This window comes from Mustela putorius, unplaced genomic scaffold (genome assembly GCF_011764305.1).
Source record: "Mustela putorius furo isolate JIRA1106 unplaced genomic scaffold, ASM1176430v1.1 tig00003853_pilon_pilon_pilon, whole genome shotgun sequence".
NCBI classification, from domain to species: domain Eukaryota; kingdom Metazoa; phylum Chordata; class Mammalia; order Carnivora; family Mustelidae; genus Mustela; species Mustela putorius.
The window spans coordinates 21591075-21610425 of NW_025422005.1; the positions used below are offsets into that span (position 1 = coordinate 21591075).

The 19351-nt window shown below is 51.9% G+C and overlaps 1 protein-coding gene across 7 annotated transcripts in view; it reads left to right on the forward strand.

Annotated features, from left to right (window-relative positions):
- Positions 1 to 19351, forward strand: part of PTPRU (protein tyrosine phosphatase receptor type U) — a 77130-nt gene that overhangs the window by 31708 nt on the left and 26071 nt on the right. For 4 of the 7 annotated variants that reach the window (XM_045064074.1, XM_045064075.1, XM_004740972.3 and 1 more), the window contains exons 9-15: positions 3650 to 3759; positions 4081 to 4282; positions 4637 to 4739; positions 7093 to 7366; positions 8034 to 8070; positions 8808 to 8946; positions 15243 to 15400. In XM_045064074.1, coding sequence (XP_044920009.1) covers positions 3650 to 3759; positions 4081 to 4282; positions 4637 to 4739; positions 7093 to 7366; positions 8034 to 8070; positions 8808 to 8946; positions 15243 to 15400 — 1023 coding nt within the window. Of the gene's footprint in view, positions 1 to 3649; positions 3760 to 4080; positions 4283 to 4636; positions 4740 to 7092; positions 7367 to 8033; positions 8071 to 8807; positions 8947 to 12993; positions 13024 to 15242; positions 15401 to 19351 lie in introns of all 7 variants that reach the window. The other 3 variants (XM_004740969.3, XM_045064076.1, XM_045064077.1) reach the window with 1 other exon arrangement.

The following is a 19351-nucleotide window of genomic DNA, read 5'->3' on the forward strand; positions in this document are numbered from 1 at the left end:
ATCATTGATTTTGAGCCTTTCTTTCTTTCTTTTTTTTTTTTTAAAGATTTTATTTATTTATTTGACAGAGAGAGAGAGAGAGATCACAGGTAGGCAGAGAGGCAGGCAGAGAGAGGGGGGAAAGCAGGCTTCCTGCTGAGCAGAGAGCCCGATGCGGGACTCGATCCCAGGATCCTGAGATCATGACCCGGGCTGAAGGCAGAGGCTTAACCCACTGAGCCACCCAGGCGCCCCCCTTTCCTTATTTCTTATAGATATATTTAAAGCTATAAATTTCCCTTGAAGCCCCGCTTTAGCTGCATCCCTTGAGTTTTGATGTGTTCTGTCTTTGTTATTATTTGTTGATGTGTTCTGTCTTTGTTATTATAACTTCTGCTGGGATGTCTTCTTTGACTCAAGAGTTAGAATTATCTTGTCTGATTTTTAAGACTTCCATAATTATCTGTGATTGGTTTCTAGCTTAATTCCTCTGTGGTCAGAATACTCTAAATAATTTTGGTCTTCTGAAATTTGATCCTTGCTTTATGGCCCAAATTGGGCCATATGTATGGTTAAATTTTGGGACATGTTCCATATGTAACTGAAAAAATTGTGTGTTCTGTTCTTGCAGGGTACAGCGTTCCACTTTTGTCAAACCAATACTGATAATTCACTCATTGCATGTCAAGCACTATTGTGAATGCTTTTCATATAAGCCCCATGACAAGCCTAGGTGGTAGGCAACTATATACTATCCCCATTTTACAGGTAAGGTCACATAGCTTGGAGATAGGTAGCCAAACTGGATTTCAGACCTGGCTGTCTGCTTCATTCCTTTTCTCTTTTTTTAATTCTGAGTGTAGTATTTCTTTTTCTTTTTCTTTTTTAATTTTTTTTTAAAGATTTTATTTATTTATATGAAGAGAGAGAGATCATAAGTAGGCAGAGAGGCAGGCGGAGAGAGGAGGAAGCAGACTCTTTCTGCTGAGCAGAGAGCCCTCTGCGGGGCTTGATCCTCACCCTGAGATCATGGCTTGAGCTAAAGGCAGAGACTTTAACCCACTGAGCCACCCAGGTGCCCCCAAAGTTTTCATTCTTAATAATGGTACTGTAATACCAGCATAGATCCCAAGCCTTCCCCTAGATTCCTGTAGATCTACAGGTTCTCAGAGCTCCTTGGTTGACAATTTTTCTCGACTCTCTACATGTGGACTTTTCTGCACAGCAGTGGTGCAGACACAAAATTCAGCTCCTTCCTTGATTTCCATTTCCACAAAGCCCCCTTACCCATGGCAATGTGTCTGCCCTAGGTCCCATGCTGATGTGCTGAGTTTTTGCTGGGGGTGGGAGTGAGGACTGGATTTACCCTGAAGTGCATTGCAAATGCAGAGAAGGGAAAACTTAACTTTTTTCCTTTTACTTGTCTTAAGTTCATTGGTTGGGGCCCTATAAATTAGCCTGAGAATAGACATTAACAAGAGAAAAACAGATAGGAATTTATTACCATGTGTGTGTGTCACACACACACACACACACACACATACAGGGAGAGAATTACTCAGTGATGCGTAACTCAAAGGAGTGGCTGAAATTTGGGCTTACCTTGTGTCTTAACACAAGAACAATGAATTTCTAGGGAAGCAGTGTGATGAGAAAAGGACTTTGGGATTCTAGGGACAGTGGATTATGTGGAGGCAAATATATGGGGAAAGTAGTGATAGGTGTAAAGTTTATGCAGATTCTTCTGGGCTGCTGAGAGTCTAGTGTTGACTTGGTGCTTAACTTCTTTCCTTCCTGCTAGGGAGGGGAGGGGGGCACTTTTACAGATTTATGTCGTGCTTTTAGGCAAATGCAGAGGGCAGAGAATTTTCTTGTATCTGCTGCTTCTTGATTCAGTTCAAAGTAATCTTTAGGCCAAAGGGGTATATTTGGGGATGGCCTAGTCTACTACCCTTCACAATCAGCCTCAGGTTCAACATCAGACCCCTTCCTTGTTAAAGTCGGTTGACCTCTGTCTCCCCTCTCCCCCAGGTATGTTATGGCTGCTTTACCTGCCTCTGACCGGGCCTCACTTGGGCTGCTTGTCCTTCTTTCTCTGTTCCTCTCCTCCGTCCTTCCAGTAACTGCTCTTTACTTAATATTTTTTTTTTTTTACTTTTCATGGAAGTATTAGTATAAGTACTTCAGGAAGTACACTTAACCTGAAGTGGACAGCTCAGAGAATTCTCACAGACTGGACGCACCAGGATAACCCCTACACAGATCAAGGAATAGCATTAGCAGATCCCCAGAAACCTCCTTTATGTACTTTCCCACTCACAACCTCCTGAGAGTAACCATTATCCCAAGCTATAATGCAATAGATTAATTTCTGCTTGGTCTTGAACCTTCTATCTGTGGAGTCACACACAGTGTATTCTTTTTATGACTGGCTTCTTTCTCTTGACTGCACTTGAGGAAGCCAGCCATGTAGTGAGTCCAGTTCTAGGGAATTCATTCTTATTACTCAACAGTCCGTTACGTGAATCTACCACGTTTATTTTAATAATATTATATTTTAATGTATATTACATTATATTATAATCATATAATATCAAAATTCCTATTTTAAATTTTTAAATTATAATCAAATAATATCAAAATTCCTATTTTAAATTTTTAAATTTTCTGTAAGAAACATCCTTGTAGATTCTTTTTATTGGCGCCGGGGGCGGGGTGTAGATATACACATTTCCAATCGGTTAATGCCTGGGAATGGAATGGTTAGGTTATGGGATGTATGTTCACAATAAGTAGATCTATCCAGACAGTTTTCCCCAAGTGCTGGTGACAGTTTACACGCCCACTAGCAGCGTGTGAAGATTTCAGTTGCTCTGTATCCTCTCGAACACTTGGAATTGTCGTTTTCATTTTATCAAATTGGTAGTTGGAGGGTGGGGTTGCCTTGTGGACTGTTCATTTTAAGATGGTTACCTTGGGCTCTGCTTTTCCCTGCCTTAGGATTTCGGCTTCCCCACAATGGTTTATCAAGGTGTTTTCCTAAAGACTATTCTCTTCCTAGAAGAAATACCCTGTGACTACTGTTAAGATGGTGCTTTAGAGCAAAACCAAACCAAACCCAACCGAAAGGGTTTATGCGAAAATGCTAATGGTGTCTCTGAGTGATGGAATTCTGGGTGCCATTGATTTTCGTGATGCTCATTTTGATTTTCTGCACCGAATGTAGTTTTTGTGTAATCAGAAATTTTTAGACAAGAAAACATTTCCTACCCAGAATCCCGCCACTCTAATGCAATTGTTTCCATTTCTCTGACAAAGGTCTGTATTTTCTGAAAACCACTCAACTGGAACAAAATAGGAACATTCAGACATTCTCTGCTGAATGCAGGCTGCTTAGTAATGAAAATGCAGCTACCTTCTTTGAGTTCTTAGGAACAGGTGGAATCAAATGAAGTTCCCAATATTTACCTTGGTGCTTCGTGTCCATCGCATCATTTATTTAGTGAGGGTGGAGTTGTTTTCATTCCCATGTCCCAGACGAGGAAGTTGAGGCTGAGGGAGGGGAGTTGTCACAGCAGGCCCGCTAGGAAACAGCAAGGCTGGAATTTGAATTCAGGCGTCTGGCTCCAAAGCCCGCTTTCCCTTGCCTTGGGCCACCTTTCCCTTACAGTGCCTGGCGGGATTGCAGCCGAGTCCCTGACCTTCACTCCCCTGGAGGACATGATCTTCCTCAAGTGGGAGGAGCCCCAGGAACCCAACGGCCTCATCACTCAGTATGAGGTGGGTTTGGACCTCATTACAGCGGGGGGATCCCTGGTGGAAGGTGGGCTCACAGCTTGGAGAGGGAGATGCATGGCGGGGCAGAAGTGATCACTGAGGTTCCTTCTCCTGGTCAGGGTCTGTGCCTTGTGGGTTATGGGGACAGGGGCCCCGAAAGAAGAGAGGTGTAGGTGCCCAGAGGTCTGGGCTATGGGCATCCATAGTCCCATTGAACCTCTCCCATTTTCCTAGCCTTCTCCCTAGCTCTCCTGAACTACGATGGGTGGGAGGCTATGGGGCCAGTGATGACCTTCCCCGTCCCTGTACCTGCCCCACCCCTAGATCAGCTACCAGAGCATTGAGTCGTCAGACCCGGCGGTGAACGTGCCGGGCCCACGACGTACCATCTCCAAGCTCCGCAACGAGACCTACCATGTCTTCTCCAACCTGCACCCAGGCACCACCTACCTGTTCTCTGTGCGCGCCCGGACGGGCAAAGGCTTTGGCCAGGCGGCACTCACCGAGATCACCACGAACATCTCAGGTAACCTTGCCCAACCCTGGCCTGACCCTCTGAGAGGTAGCTCCCAATCCCAGGGTTCTGTAGGCAGAGGCACATTGCGGGGGGGGGGGTGTCCTGGGGATATCTCTCGAGGACCCCCACTGAGGAGAATGTACCATTTAGGGGTTAAGCTCGGGTCAGGGAGGATTAAGTCCGAGGGGTCAGGAGACTGTGGAATCTGAGGGCTGAGTTTAGGGGTCCGAAGTCAGGGAAGCTCAGGTCAGAGGGAACAAAGCTGAAGGGGAAGAGATCTGAGGACAGGAAGCGAGGCTAGAGGCCCGACCTTCCTGGTCTAGTGGCCAGGCTCTGTGATTACATTCCTGTCCCCTTTCCCAGCTCCCAGCTTTGATTATGCTGACATGCCGTCACCCCTGGGCGAGTCTGAGAACACCATCACCGTTCTGCTGAGGCCAGCACAGGGCCGTGGCGCGCCCATCAGGTGGGAAAGCCTAAGTGGAGAGGTGGGAGGTCAGGGCCCTAGGGAGGAAGCCCCTCCTCTGACCCAGAGCCCCCGCCACGTGGGCCAGCGCATCCTCATCCTCCCTCAGTTTCCTGCTCAGGGCTCAGAGTATCTGGAGAATCATGTTCTGTGATCCTGGGCAGGTGGAAAGCCTGCAGCCGCTCCCCCCTGAAGCCATGGGTGTCGGTTGGTGATTGGTGTGAGATCATTGGGCAGTGATCAGCCTGGGGAGGTGTGACTGTCCAGTCCTCTCCTGAGGGTCTTCCCTCAGACATCTTGGAGAAATGAAATTCTGGGGGCCTTATTTCTTCCCAGCTTTTTCCCCAGAAGGTCCTGGCCAGGGAGACTCAGCCTTTCTAGAAGGCTGGGGCAGCCAGCAAGACAGGGCTCTCTCTTTGGAGTGGCCTAGAACTTGGCTTCTCCACTTTATTCTCCCTAGAGAAAACTGGGGCTGCCTCTGCTGGAGAGAAGGTGCTGGAGACAAGATGGTGTGTGTGTGTGTGTGTGATAAAGACACATACTGTGTACGTGCAATGTGTGGTATGGAGGTGTGAGTGCATGTGTGTGAGAGCATGAGGGTATTTGTGGGATGTGTCTGCATGCCTGCTCTCTGTCAGACACTGTGTTTGTGACTTCACCTGCACAAGTCATTTTATCCTCATGGTGACCTGTGGCAGGGGGAGCTGTCTCCTTATTTCATACATTGGGAAACGGGCTCAGTGGCCTTACCCCCCAGGTCACACAGCTGGCAGGGGGTAGCGCTGGGGTTTGGAACCCAGGTCTGTCTGCACAGCCTCTACCTTTTCTTGAAGTCACAGAGCCTCCCTGTCCCTCCGGCCCACCCCATCCTCCCACAAAGATGTGTGCACCCGGAGAGGTGATGCCCTGTATTTGGGTGTGGGAAAATCCTGCTAAGTCTCTGAGAAGGTAGCGGGTTGGCCACATGCCCCTGACACCCCCTCATGTCCTCACCCCCCTTCTCCTGCTTTTCCTCCCCTGTATTTGCTACTGCAGAGCCTGTCTCGGGCTGCTTCCCAGACTCTCTGGACTACGTTAGGGTGTTTGAGGGGCATTTTGCATTTCCAGGAACCTCAGGGCCTTGTGCAGCTGAGCCTGGGAGCAGGCGTAGTAGCTGTGTGACCTTGGACACGTCCCTTTACCTCTCCTTTTCCTTGTCTGCATACTGGGGACCATCCCAGTGAAGATGCTTTGTTCAGTGTTGACTGTTATCACCTCCTGGCGGGGTTTGGGGCTAGGGGAGGCCTAACCTTGACCTGGGAAATGGAGGCTAAGGAGGGCTTGGGCTGGTGTTTGCAGTGCGCTAGTGACGAGGGACGAAGCTGTGTGGCCCCAATTCAGGGCACTGGGGTGATTCCCCCACAGCTCCGAAGCTCGGAAGAAACAGCTGGAGAGCCAGGGAAAGGCACTGCTACTTCCCAGAGTGCAGCTGTCAGAATGGGTGTCACACGCCAAGACGTGACAGAGCCTGTGACTAGAAATATTTGTATTTGTCAGCACTCGCTTATTTACTCTCGGCTTTGTTCCACCGAGGATTTGGAGGAGCTCACAGCAAAAGGGCATTCAGTAAACTGATAAAAATAAATAGAAACACACAAGTCGGGACCAGGAGACATACATCAGAGGGAATGGGGACAAGGGAACACAGATCAGCTGTCAGCACCCGGAGATGACGGTCTCCGAGTTGCAGACTCGAGGTCCCTCCACGTTGGGAGAGTACCAGAGGCAGGATTCGTGTGGCCTTGCTTGCTTGCTCTATGACTGTCTCTCTAACTGGAGGTCAGTTCCAGGAAGCCTAGGTCCCCAAGTGCCCACCTATCATGGGCCCAGCGTCTGAGCTCATGCACTTTCTGAATGAATGAACACTTAGTGTCTGACTGTCCTTCCCAGAGGCCCAAAGGGAGCCGTGGGTACTGGGGTGGAGCCTGAGGCTTTGGGTCCGCAGGTCCTGTGGCAGGCACAGGAGCACGGGTCGAAGAGAGCCAGGGTGGGGCTCTAGGGCTTGGTGCCACTGAGCAGGGCCTGCGTTCTTTCCACCTTAGTCACAGGCCTAACAGCTGACAGGCCCTGGCTGCTTCTGAAACTTGCCTCCTTCCTTACGTTTAGTTCGTGGAACAGTCCTGTGATCACGCTTGCTTTACAGAGGAGGAAACTGAGACCCAGGGAGGTTAAGTGAGTTGCCCAGTGAGTAAGACGCAGAGCCAAGATTAGTCCCAGGCTGGGTCTGCCCCCAAAGCCCATGCCATTTGCCACACCAGATGGCTCTCCCTATCTCCTGGCCCTGGGGTCACTGTCCTGTCCCCTCCTTGTCCAGTGTGTACCAGGTGATCGTGGAGGAGGAGCGGCAGCGGAGGCTGCGTCGGGAGCCAGGCAGCCAGGACTGCTTCCCAGTGCCCTTGACCTTTGACGCGGCGCTGGCCCGTGGCCTGGTGCACTACTTTGGGGCAGAACTGGCGGCCAGCAGTCTGCCGGAAGCCATGCCCTTCACCGTGGGTGACAACCAGACTTATCGTGGCTTCTGGAACCCACCGCTTGAGCCCAGGAAGGCCTACCTCATCTACTTCCAGGCAACAAGCCACCTGAAGGGGGTGAGGGACTGACAGGGCTTGTGATGGGGATAGGCTGGGGACAAGGCCTCAGAGCCATCAGAGCAGCCCCCTAGGAGGCCAGAGCCCCTCCCCCGGCCCCGCCCCCTCTCCAGAACCCTCCCCTCCTTCCCTGAGCCTCCTGACCTCAGGCTTCTCTTAAAGCATCTCCCCTTCCTGAGCCTTTACCCCAGACTCTCTTACGTCTAAGCCCCCAGTCTATCTCTGCCCCCTCCCTGAGGCACTAGTGTCTGTCTTAGGCTCCTCTCTCCAGGGGTCCATTTCTGGGTCCTGCTTTCCCCAGACCGTGAGGCCCACCACCCACCTCTTCTTGGAAGCCCTCCCCTTCACCAGGCTCCTTCCTCCCGGGGTGCCCCTCTTAACCAGCCCCATGGCCACCCCCTTCCCACACTATTTCTTCCCCTGCTCCCTCTGAGCTCATTCCCCTTCCCTAAGTCATTGTCCTCTTTGCGGGGGGGCGGGGGGGCCCGCCCTCCCCTCCCTGCTTCCCCCTCAGGCCTTCTTTCCTTCTGGGAGGGGCCGGGTGTCTCTGGTTACAATGAGCACTGGACAAGCCCTGACCAGGCCCAAGACAAGTTCCCCAAGGATCCACCTGGGGAGGGTTAGGTTGGGGCTTCTGTCTTGCTGAGACCCCCATCTTTGTCTCCAGGAGACCCGGCTGAATTGCATCCGCATCGCCAGGAAAGGTAAGCCCGCCTAGGTTCCTTCCTGGCCTTTAGCAGAAGGTTTCCTCCCCTCTGGGTTCTTGGGGGGTGGGTCCCGAGCTCCCAAAGCTGTGGGCGCAGAGGAGAGTGGTCTGGCAGTCCTGGGTCAGGTCCCTGTTTGTCCCACCTGAAAGACTTTTTCTCCTAGCCTGGGCAGTAGGGCTAATCTCCCTCTCTCCGCTCATGGTCACAGAAGGGGCTTTGGCAGCGGCCTGAAACAGGTCTGAGGAGGGGAAACCGTTATGGTTGGGCTGTGGGGGTGATGGCACTGGGCACCGGTTCTGGGTTCTGTATCTGCCCCCTTTGTTGCGGTGGGGGAGAGGTGGACCCTGCAGTGTAGACAGGGAGTGTGGCTGGTCCCCCTTCCTGAGATGCTCTCAGTAGGCCCTAGGTACATAATTCTCTCCCCACCACTGCCTCTCAGGAGAGCAGGAGAGTGAGTCTGAAGGCCCGGGCAGCCTCCATCTCCTGTCCACTGAAGGATGGGAGGGTTTGGGAAAGTAGAGAGGACGGGGAGCTCTTCCTGATGGGGTCCATGGGGGTGCAGCAGTTATAAGGATGGTGAGGGGGCACATTGGACCAAAAGGCCGCCGGCAGGCTGAGGATAGGGAGCAGTTTTCTTTGTGCACATGTGTTAGTGTCTTCTTTGGGACTCAAACCCTGTAGGTAGGTGGTCCCTATTTCCCCTCTGACCCGCTGTCATGCTTTATTCTCCCCAGCTGCCTGCAAGGAAAGCAAGCGACCCCTGGAGGTGTCCCAGAGATCGGAGGAGATGGGACTCATCCTGGGCATCTGTGCAGGGGGACTTGCTGTCCTCATCCTCCTCCTGGGGGCCATCATTGTCATCATCCGTAAGGGGTGAGTGAGGCTGATGCCATGACTTCCCCAAGGCTCTCTCAGAAGGCTGGTGGACATAGAGGAGCAGAGGCTGGGGCCTGGGAGGGCAGCCGCCTGGTGAGTGTGGAGGGCTGCCAGTCTGGGCATCAGGCCTAAGGACGGGCCCAAGCCAGGCAACGGGAAGCCAGAGCCTTTGCAAATGAAACTGTGCTGGAGCGGCTTGGCTGGAGCTCAGGTCTGGCTGGTGCCAGGTACCACTATCCAGGGAAGGGCGTTCTATGCCTGCTGCCAAGGAGCTGTGCTGTAAGTGGGCACTGCCCTCTTGTGCCTGCTGGGCTGTTCCAGTGGGGGAGGGAGTGGAGGTGACCTGACTTTGAATCTCCAGCCCCCTGCAGACCTTCTGCCGTCTTGTCTGCCCTGACCACTGGGGCGTGGTGCTGACCCTGAGCTGTGGGGGTGCTGCTCACTCCCCTTGAAGCCAAGGAATCTGAACCACAGTTCTTTCTTGGCCCCATCTTCCTTGGGGTTCAGCTTGTCCCGGACCCTTGTACTCTTGAGCCCTGTGGCGTCTCCCTGGGCCCATGACTCAGAGGAGAACTTGCTCCTGCCCCCCACCCCTCCCCGGCCTCCAAGGTCTGGCTCTGCCTTTCCCAGGGCATCTTACAGTGGGCAGCATGAATCCCAGAACCTCTTAGAATCCACAACTTAGAATTTCAGTTCCAGAAATCCAGGATTTGGGATTCTAAAGATCTCAGAATTTAGAACTGTGGAGGCTCAGAACCCAGAAGGTGAGAGATGCCTGGTAGTTCAAGGACATCTAGTCTAGTGGTTTTCAGATTGTCTTAAAGCAACAGAACCTGTTTTCAAAACACCAGCTCAGCCTCCCGTAGGAGGCCCAGTACATGGAACAGATGAAGGCAGAGCCTCTGGGTGGAGCAGTGAGGGAAGCTTCTGAGACCACTCTGGTTCCCGTCCCCTCCACGTCATTCCCCGCCAGGCAGCCCCAGGACACTGGTCCAAGCACACTAATGGGAGGATGGAGGTGTCGAGGTCCCAGGGGGCATGACCCTGCCCGAGGTCATCCGGGGAGTCCTCTCTGGACCTGGCCTCTGCACAGCTGTTTCGGGGCTGCTGCTGGGTCTCAGGGTTACCAGGAGCTGATAGGTAGGATCTGGCCTACTTAGCAGAAAACTGGCCAGAGCTGCCATTCCCGAGGCCCGGTACCAGCAGAGAGACACTCTCCCAGGGAGTCCGGTGGTAGGGCCTGCCGGCCAGGTGGGGTTGGCCCGTCCAAGGGGTAAAGCTGATTTTTTCCCTTCCCTAGTGCCTGCACAGCTTCTTGAGATAAACTCTAAACTCTGTCATTTAATGCGGATTTCCGTGCGCCCAGGGCTTTATACACGCCCATCCGTTAGAACATTAGTTACTGAACCCCTGCCGTGGGCCGGGCACTGTTCTAGCATCAGGATACATCAGAGAACTCTTCCTTCTTGGATCCTGACCCACGAAGCAGGTCTGAGCCCCTTCTCACAGATGAGGAAACTAACTGAGCGACTTAACATGTCACTCGGCTGGTAAGTGACAGGGTCTGGTTTGAAGCCAGTCCTGACGACAAAACCCGGGCTCCTTTGGGCCCGGATGTGAAGGGCCTCACTGTGGCCAGCGTGCAGTAGATGCCCAGAATTAACAAGTATCTGCACTCCTCCTCTGCGGGGGACTGGGGTGCGGTGGGGTGGAGAGGGGGCAGATGGTGAGGGCTGTAGGGGAGAGGTCAGATCCTGGGGCATTGTAGGTAGTATTTGAAGCCTTAGAAGTTGATCCTCAAGGAGAGAGGATGGGCCCACTGGAGGGTGTCACCCACCTCTGCAGAGAGCCTTGGGCCTAGGACAGGATGGGTCAGAGATGCTGCTGGAGCCTCATTAGGAAGCTGTGAGTCTGCACATGTGCTATCCCGGAAACCTTTCCAGGCTACCCCCGGAGTGTTGAGGATCTCCCCAGACTTCCTTCCTCTAAAAGCCATTCAGTCCCATTCTCCAGCACCTCATGCAGCCCCCCCCTCTCTGAAATCCTATCCTAGCCTTCAGGGTCTACCGTGCCCCTCAGGGCTCCTCCAGTCTGCCTTGCACTGTCGGGGGACAGAGCAGGCCTGCCAGCCATGGAGGGGCCCACATTAAATGTCGCAGGCAGGTTAGGAGGTCGGTGAGGGAAGGCTGATACCCGGTTCCCCCTTGTGCATCCTTGTTGGAGGAAGGAGATGGCCTGGGGTGGGAGATGCTAGCGGGCGGGGGGGGGGTCAGGGGGAGGGTGGTCAGGCTCCCCATTCTGTCCTGCTGGGGTGGGCAATGAGCCTGGAGGCATCTGTGCTGGGCGAACTCCCCAGGCTGGTACAGCTCTTATTCTGCTTTCAGAATCCCACCCGTCTCCTTTGCTTTCTTCTCCCTGTACTTTTTCTTTTTCTTAGAGTGCTTGGCTCAGTTGTTTTTCTTCCCTGCTGGACCGAGAGCTCCATGAGGGCAGAGAAATTTCTGTCCTGTTGGCTGTGGATCCCCAGGGCCTGGCCCAGTGGAGTGGGGTCCTCCTGACCCCCTCCCCCCAACTCCCAGCTCAGCAGGTGGAGAGAGGCGAGAGGAGCTGGGCTGACAGTGGGCCCTTGGGCGGGGTCATTGTTAATCTCACTCCTTTGGGGTTGGATAGGGACGCTCACAGAGGTGGAGTTCTTTTATTTATTTTCCCTCTTTATTGATTACTTAATTCCATGAAATATTTATTGGGGGATCCTCCTGGCCTGGGTGCTGTCCAGGGCTCTGGGAGCCTGCAGTGGGTAGAAGAGAAGATGCTGTCCTTTGGAGCTAGTGTGGAGCCTGACATTAAACTAGAAGCAGCACAAACAGATGATTACAGATTGTGAAAAGAGAGGGTAACAGAGAGAGGGTAAAGGTGACATGATAGAATTGGTAATTTTGGGGGAGTCTTTGTGGAAGGCTCTTGAAAAGTCATGATGTTACAGCTGAGACCAGGACGCCATTCCTTCCACCTTCCCCCTCTTCTTTGGGGTCCCCGTGACCAGCCATAGGCCTGCACCCTCCTCTCTCTCCTGGGATGGAGGAGAGGAGACGTGCTGTGTGACCTCCAGCCACTCTCCTGCCCTTGCTGGGCCTCAGCCTTCCACTCTTGTCTCCTTCCCTTCCCCCAGTCTGCAGGAGTCCCTGTGGAAGGCCATTCCCGGGGGTCCCTGCTGGTGGGGAGGTGTGGGGGCAGGTGAGTGGAGGACCCCTGGATGTGCCTGGAGGGGGCCTCAGGAGGGAGCTGGCTCTGGGGGTCCGGGTCTTAGGACAGGTGTCTAAACTCTGCCCTTGACCCCCCAGAGAGGCCTAGGAGGACCACAACTCTCTGGGACTCAGCTTCCCCACCTGTGAAGTGGGATCAGAGCCAAGCCATGGTTTGGGTGCCCACAGGGGGCAGCACGGCTCCTTTGATGGACCCCACATGCAGGGGCAGTCTGGGTTGGGGAGGGTGGGCCTCACCTTTGCCCCAGAGTCCAGTAGGAGCCCTCTCCCCACCTCCGCGCCCCCAGCCAGGGCTCCCTCCCAGGCACAGGTGTGTGCAGAGGGGCCTGCAGGTGTGAGGAGTGTTGGCCCTGAGGGGTGGGGCTGCAGTGGGGAGTCGGGGCGCCTGTGAGCATGCGAGGGAGGGTGTCTGTGTGTGATCGTGTAGCCATGTGAGTGTGTCTGTTTATGTGTGAGTGTGCAAGTGTGCGTATTTCTCTCTGTGTCTGTGTGTGTGACTGTGTGAAAGCTCTGCTTCCCCAGGCCCTTTCCCCACCTCCTCCTCCCTCCAGCAGCGGGCTCGGGGAAGATTCTGGAAGGGGCTTCGGGTCTTGGTTTTCAACGACTGAGCCCAGCCAGCCCTTGGGACAGGGAAGGTCCTCCTGACCCATCTGGTCCCTGGCCAGCGCCCTCCCCAGCACAGAGAGCAGCAGACCCCTCCCTGCGGGTTGGGCACTGCCCTCAGCCCACCGTGTGGCAAGACCATGGGCCCAACTGTGCTGTTCTCTTTGCACGCTGCCAGGAGGGACCACTATGCCTACTCCTACTACCCGTAAGTAGCCCCTCCCTGTCCCCTCGGGCCCTAGGTCGTCCTCCTCATGTGCAGGGCCTCGCACCAGTCCCTCGCTGGGGTCCACAGCCAGGCACGTGTGTGCGCATGTCTGGGGCAGGCCCTCCCCATCCCTGGCAGCTGTCCCCACGGTGCACACAGGTCTTAGGTCAGCAGGAGCCCCTTTTCTAACCGGGCGGCCCCAGGCTCTTCAGACCCATCATTTCTGGGCTCTTCTCTGGGCCTGGACTCTGAGAAACACCTGCCGTCATCCCTCCTTGATGAGGAGACCAAGGCTCAGAGAGGTGAAGGGACTGGTCAGAGGTCACAGGAAGTGCCAGAGCTGGGGTTACCACCCAGGCTCCTTCAGACTGCCTGGTCTCCTGATGGTACTCTGTGTTCTGCTTCTGTCTTCTCTGATTCTGCAAGCCTTCCAGAACATTCCCTGCACCTGTGCCTGTCCTCCTTCCTTGCAGAGCAGGCTCAGGTGCCCCCAGGACAGCCCAGAGGACCAGGGTCTCTCTCCTCCTCCTGGATCCCCTACTTGCATCCATACCATCCAGGGTCACACTAGCTTTTCCAGCAACCACACCCTCCACGGCTTTTGTTTGACCCTAAATGCAGAACTTTTCCAAGTGTCAGGATTGCCATCTGCTGACTCTCACCCTGAGATCCCCTGGCGGCTGTGTCCCGTGTCCCTCGGCTTCTGTCTTCTGTGGAGCTGGGTGCTTGGTGTTTGTAGTTCTTCTCCCAAGTGAACTGAGAGGCCTGGGCAGGGAGCAGAGCCCTGGGGCACACCACTGGAGACTGCCTTCTAGGCACAGCTTGACTGCTGTCCTCTGTCCGACCTCCCTGTGGTTTGCTGTTGTCTGCCTGTCCCTCCCTCTCTCTGCCCTCTTCCCCATCTCTCTCCTTGTCATGGTCCCTTTAGTTCCCCCCCCCCCTCCTTCTCTTATCCTCCTGATTCCCTTGCCCCCTCCTCACTCCCTCTCCGTCCCTCTTACCCCCTCGACCTTCTCTCCTATGTCAGTGGTCAAGGTCACAGCCACAGAGGCTTCTCTTCATCTGTGGCCTGGGCCATGGTGAGGGTGATGCCCAGAGCTTGGTCGTTGGGGGTCACCCAGTCTTTCCCTGCCTTGGACAGCTCTCGACTACAGACTGATTGGAATTTGCCCCTGGGAAGAACCCTTCCTTAGCCTCCTCATCTTCACTGATGGTCAAGGTTCCTGAGCTCTCTTTACCTGGAAGTCCTCCCTCAGGTCTACCCCACATCCTCCATGCTGTGGGGCCCAGCAGGGTGAATGGTGATCTCATCCTGAGCCTTCCCTGTGATTGGCTCCACCGTAGTTTCAAGACAGGTCCCAAGTCATTGCCTCTTTCCCTTTTGCTCAGCATGTTGGTCATGGACTATGCCCCCTGCTCTTCCTCCCTCTTCCCTCTGAGTCCTCTGGGGTCACACACTGCCATTCTCATCTGCAAAACTGGGCTGCAGGCCTGGGCTGTGCAGGGCCCTTGTTTGGGGGCCTCTTCGCAAGGCTCTCAGGAGGAACCGGGCCTCTTGCTTCCTCTCTCCGCTGCTTCCAGTGGCTGGATGGACTGGTGCACAGTGGCAGGAATATGGACGTCCAGTGTGGCCCATGGTGGGACTGTCCTGGGGGCTCTGGGGATAGGAAGAAGCCAGTTGGAGTTCATCCCCTGCCCAGAGGAAAACTTCCGAGCACTGGCCAAGTAGCAGCCAGACTCTCTGCCATGAAGGACTGTAGTGCCCCTCCATTGTGGGGAAGAGGGGTTCTCAGGGTGCATGTTCGGTGAGGATGGGGCAAAGGAAGATGGCTATGGGGGCGTGCTGGGGTTGGAGCTGGGGCGGTCATCTTCCTAGTTTGGATGGGGGTGACTGCATGGTACCAGAGTAGTTCCAGAGTGACTATCCTACCCATTTCCTGAGCCTTCCAGGCCAGTGACAGGGGCCACGTTCCAGCCCGAGGCCACTGGGCTTTATCCCTTGTCCTTAGCAAAGGTCCCCAGGAGAGGGACTTTGCCCAGTCCCTTGCGGGGGAGGCAGCAACTCTGGTTTTGGGGAGCAAAGCTCTCTCGGTATCTGGAGATGCTTCTAGATAGTCTCCTGGGGCCAAAGCCCCCTGACTCTTTGGCCTCCCCATCCACCTCTGGGTGTTGTCTTGCCCAGCTCAGCACCCATGTGTCTTGTTGACCCCTCTCTGCAGGAAGCCGGTGAACATGACCAAGGCCACTGTCAACTACCGCCAGGAGAAGACCCACATGATGAGTGCGGTGGACCGGAGCTTCACGGACCAGAGCACCCTGCAGGAGGATGAGCGGCTGGGCCTGTCCTTCATGGACACCCATGGCTATAGCCCCCGAGGTGAGTGCGTGGCCCTCCTGCCCTTCCCTGGGGCTCTGGGATTCCATATCCGAGCCAGGATGACCGAGCCCCTCCAGTGAGTTCTGGTACATCTCAAACCCAAAACAAAGCAATGCCGGCGAGGCATGGGTATTACCTGTTTGCACTGGGGAGCTTTAGGAAGATGGAGGACTTAGACATAGACTCCTGGATGGGGGGCATTCGAGGTCACATGTTGATTGTGGGAAGTGCTCCAGGGAGTCAGAGAAAGGAGTGACGCTGTGTGATCAAAGGGGACCAGAGCAGTCTCGAGTCTGCGGAGCAGCTGCTGGGGGAGAGGCAGGGGACCGGTGGTGAAAAAAGATGACTCTGGAGTCAGATAGACCTGGGTTTGCCTCTCACATCCCCTTAGCTGTGTGACCTGGTGACGGCTGCTTAACCTCTCTGGGTGTCTGCTTCTTTGTGTACAAAATGGAGCTAAAGGTCATCTTCACTGGAAGGTGTGCTAGAGAGCAGGCTGGCTATTATATCTATCTCGTATAGTGAGAGCTGTGCCCAGTGTGTAGGCGGAATACGGCGGGTCAGCTGTATGTGTCCGGAGCTTGTCATCAATCACCTCCTTACACATCTTTTTATTCTACTTAGTGTTGATCTGTACAAAAGAAAATATGTAATGTTTCTGGAAGTCATGCAGTGATAATACAACAAGCATGGGTGAGCCACATGGGTGAATTAGGACACCGTCTTGGCGTCCCTCCCTGAGACTATGCCCCCCTGCAACCCCCGAATCTATAATTTCCTTACCATCTTGGGAGTCGTTTTACTGGTGTACCTATAGCCCCAAATGGCGTATTGTGTAACTTTGCTCCCTTTGGAGCTTCGTACAAATGCAATCACCCAGCATTGTTTTTCCCATATTTGGCGAGGTGGGTGTTTCTCTCTAGTTTCTTTCTTTTTTTTTTCTCCGATGTATCGTTTTCCATTATGTGAATGCATTATGTGAATGCATTATGTGAAACCGTTGATTTCTCTCTTCTGCCATTCGGCGACATCTGATCTGCTTCCAGTTTTCTGGTTATTACAAACGAGGCTGCTCTGAATGTTCTTACATGGCTCTCCAGGTGCCTCTGCTCGGGAGATCTGTGAGGTAGAGTCGCCGGATTGCAGAGCGCCTTTCTGCTTCCTTCTGGAAGACGGTGCCGAGCCGTGTCCCAGAGTGGCTTTGCCTGTGCTCACAGCCAGCAGCAGCGAGTGAGAGCTTCCGCAGCCCCACGGCAAGCTCAGAATTTGCCAGGCTTCTTCCCTTTTGCCAAACTAGTTTGTATAAAATGGTAATTCTCTATAGTCTTAATTTGCATTTCTCTGATTACTAATGAGGTTGAGCATCTTTTCAAATCATTATTGGCCATTCAGCGTTCTTCTTCCATGAAATGCCTGTTCATGCCTTTTACCTAATTTTCTATTAGGTTTTCTGTTGCTTTCTTAGTGGTTTTTAGGAGTTCTTTATATATTTAGGATGATAATCACTTTTCACTTATGAATTGCAAATATCTTCTCTCAATTTGTGGCTCATCTCCGCAGGTTATTTATAGTGTCTTTGGAGGAACAAGTTTTTATTTTAATTCAGTCAAGTTCATCAGTCTTTTCCTTTCTGATTTCTACTTTTTGTGTTTTCTTCGAGAACGCTTCCTTTGCAGGGTCATAAAATATTTTTTACTTTTTTCTAAACCTTTTTATATTTTGCATGGCGCATTTCAATCTTTACCCATCTGTGATTGATTTTTTGTGTGTCATAGGAATGAAGGATTTTCTTTTTTTAATATTTTCTTTTCTTTTCTTTCTTTTTTTTTTCTGTAGTAATTCATGTCCCAGCTTCTGTTACAGTATTTTCACCAGTGATGCTGAAGGCCATCCTCATCACAGATCATGCTTCCATATATCTGTGGACTGTTTTTTGGCTCCTTGTTCTCTTTGATCGGGTGCTTTGGTGATTCCTCTATCTGTTGATACCTGATTTCCTCATTACTAGAGTTACCTAAGTCTTGTATCTGGTACATCAGGTTCTCCTGGCTTTGCTCCTTATCAAGGATGTCTTGGCTATGTTTGTCCTCATTCTCTTTCTCATATATTTCATTTCATTTCATTCATTTATTTATTTAAGGAGGGATTGTGTGCAAGCAGGATGGGGGAGGTGTAAATGGATAGGAAAAGAGATAATTTTTTTTAAAAAAATCTTATTTATGTATTTGAGAGAGAGGGATAGAGAGAGAGTGAGTATGAGCAGGGTAAGAGGCAAATGGAGAAGCAGGCTCCCTGCCGAACACGGAGCTCGATGAGGGGCTCGACCCCAGGACCCTGGGATCACGACCTGAGCTGAAACCAGACACTCAACTGACTGAGCCACCCAGGCGCTCTGGGAAAGAGAGAATCTTAAGCAGACGCCACGCTTATCATGGAGCCCAATGTGGGGCTCAGTCTCATAACCCCTAGATCATGAGCTGAGCCAAAATCAAGAGTTTGATGCTAAACTGAATGAGCCATCCAGGCACCTGTCCCTCTCATACATTTCAGAATCATCTTTTTAAGTTACTTGGAAAACTTTATTGGGTGGATTTGTATTAAATGTTTAGATCAGTTTGGGGGAGAACTGACATATCTTCTTTACATCCATGGAGAAGATATACATAACCCTATAGGTATTTAGGTCTTGAATCTCTATTGATAATTTTCTCCATAAAACTTTGCACATCTTTTGTTAGATGTACCCTCAGGTCCCTTGTATTTTTGATTTCCATTGCAAATGGTACATTGTGTGGGTGTGTGTGGTAAAATAACACGTCATGTAGAATTCACCACCTTAGCTGTTCTTAAGTGTGCAGTTTGGGGGGTATTAAACACACGTATAATGTGTAACCATCACCATTATCCAACCCCATAGCTCTGTTCATCTTGCGAAACTGAAGCTCTGGTCCCATGAAGCAGTCACTCCCCATTCCCATCTCTTCCCAGCCCCTGGCAAACCCCAGTCTTCTTGCCATGTCTTTGAATTTGACTGCTCTCATTATCTGATAGACATGGAATCATAGAGCATTTGTCTCTTTGTGACTGGCTTATGTCACTTAGCTGCATGTCTTCAAGCTTCTTTCATCTTCGAGCATCTTTCAGAATTTTCTTCCCTTTTAGGGCTGATGAATATTCCATGGCATGTATGGACCACGTTTTGCTTATTCATTCATCCACCCATGGATGCTTAGGTTGCCTCCGTGTTTTAGGTATTGTTAGGAATGCTGCTATGAACATGGGTGTGCACATATCTGTTCGAGGCCCTGATGCAGTTCTTTTGGGTACATGTCCAGAAGTGGAATTGCTGGATCATATGGTAGTTCTATTTTTAATTTTTTTGAGCAACCACCTTACTGTTTTCCATGGTGGTCGTACCGTTTGGCTTTCCCTGCAATAGTGCATAGGGGTTCCAATTTCTCCACATCCTTGTAACACTGCTTATTTTCTTCTTTCTTTCTTTCTTTCTTTTTAAAAGTTGCCATTCCAGTGGGTATGACATAGTATCCTACTGAAGTTTTGATCTGCATTTCTCTAATGATGAATGATGCCACCTTGGGCATGTACCATTTGTGTATCTTCTTTGGAGAAATATCTTTTAAAGCCCTTTGCCCATTTTTGAATTGGGTTTTTTGGGTTTTCTTGCTGTAGAGTTTTAGGAGTTCTCTCTGGACTCTACGTATTAATCCATTATCAGGTATATGATTTGCAAGTATTTTCTTCTTTTCTGTGGATTGCCTTTTTACTCTGTGGATCGTGTCTTTTGATGCACAAAATTTTAAAAATTTTCGTGAGGTCCAGTTTGTCTGTTTTTTTCTCTTGCTGCCTGTGCTTTTAGTGTCATAGCCAGGAAATCATTGTCAAATCCAATGTCATGAAGTTTTTGCCCTGTGTTTTCTTCTAAGAGTTTAA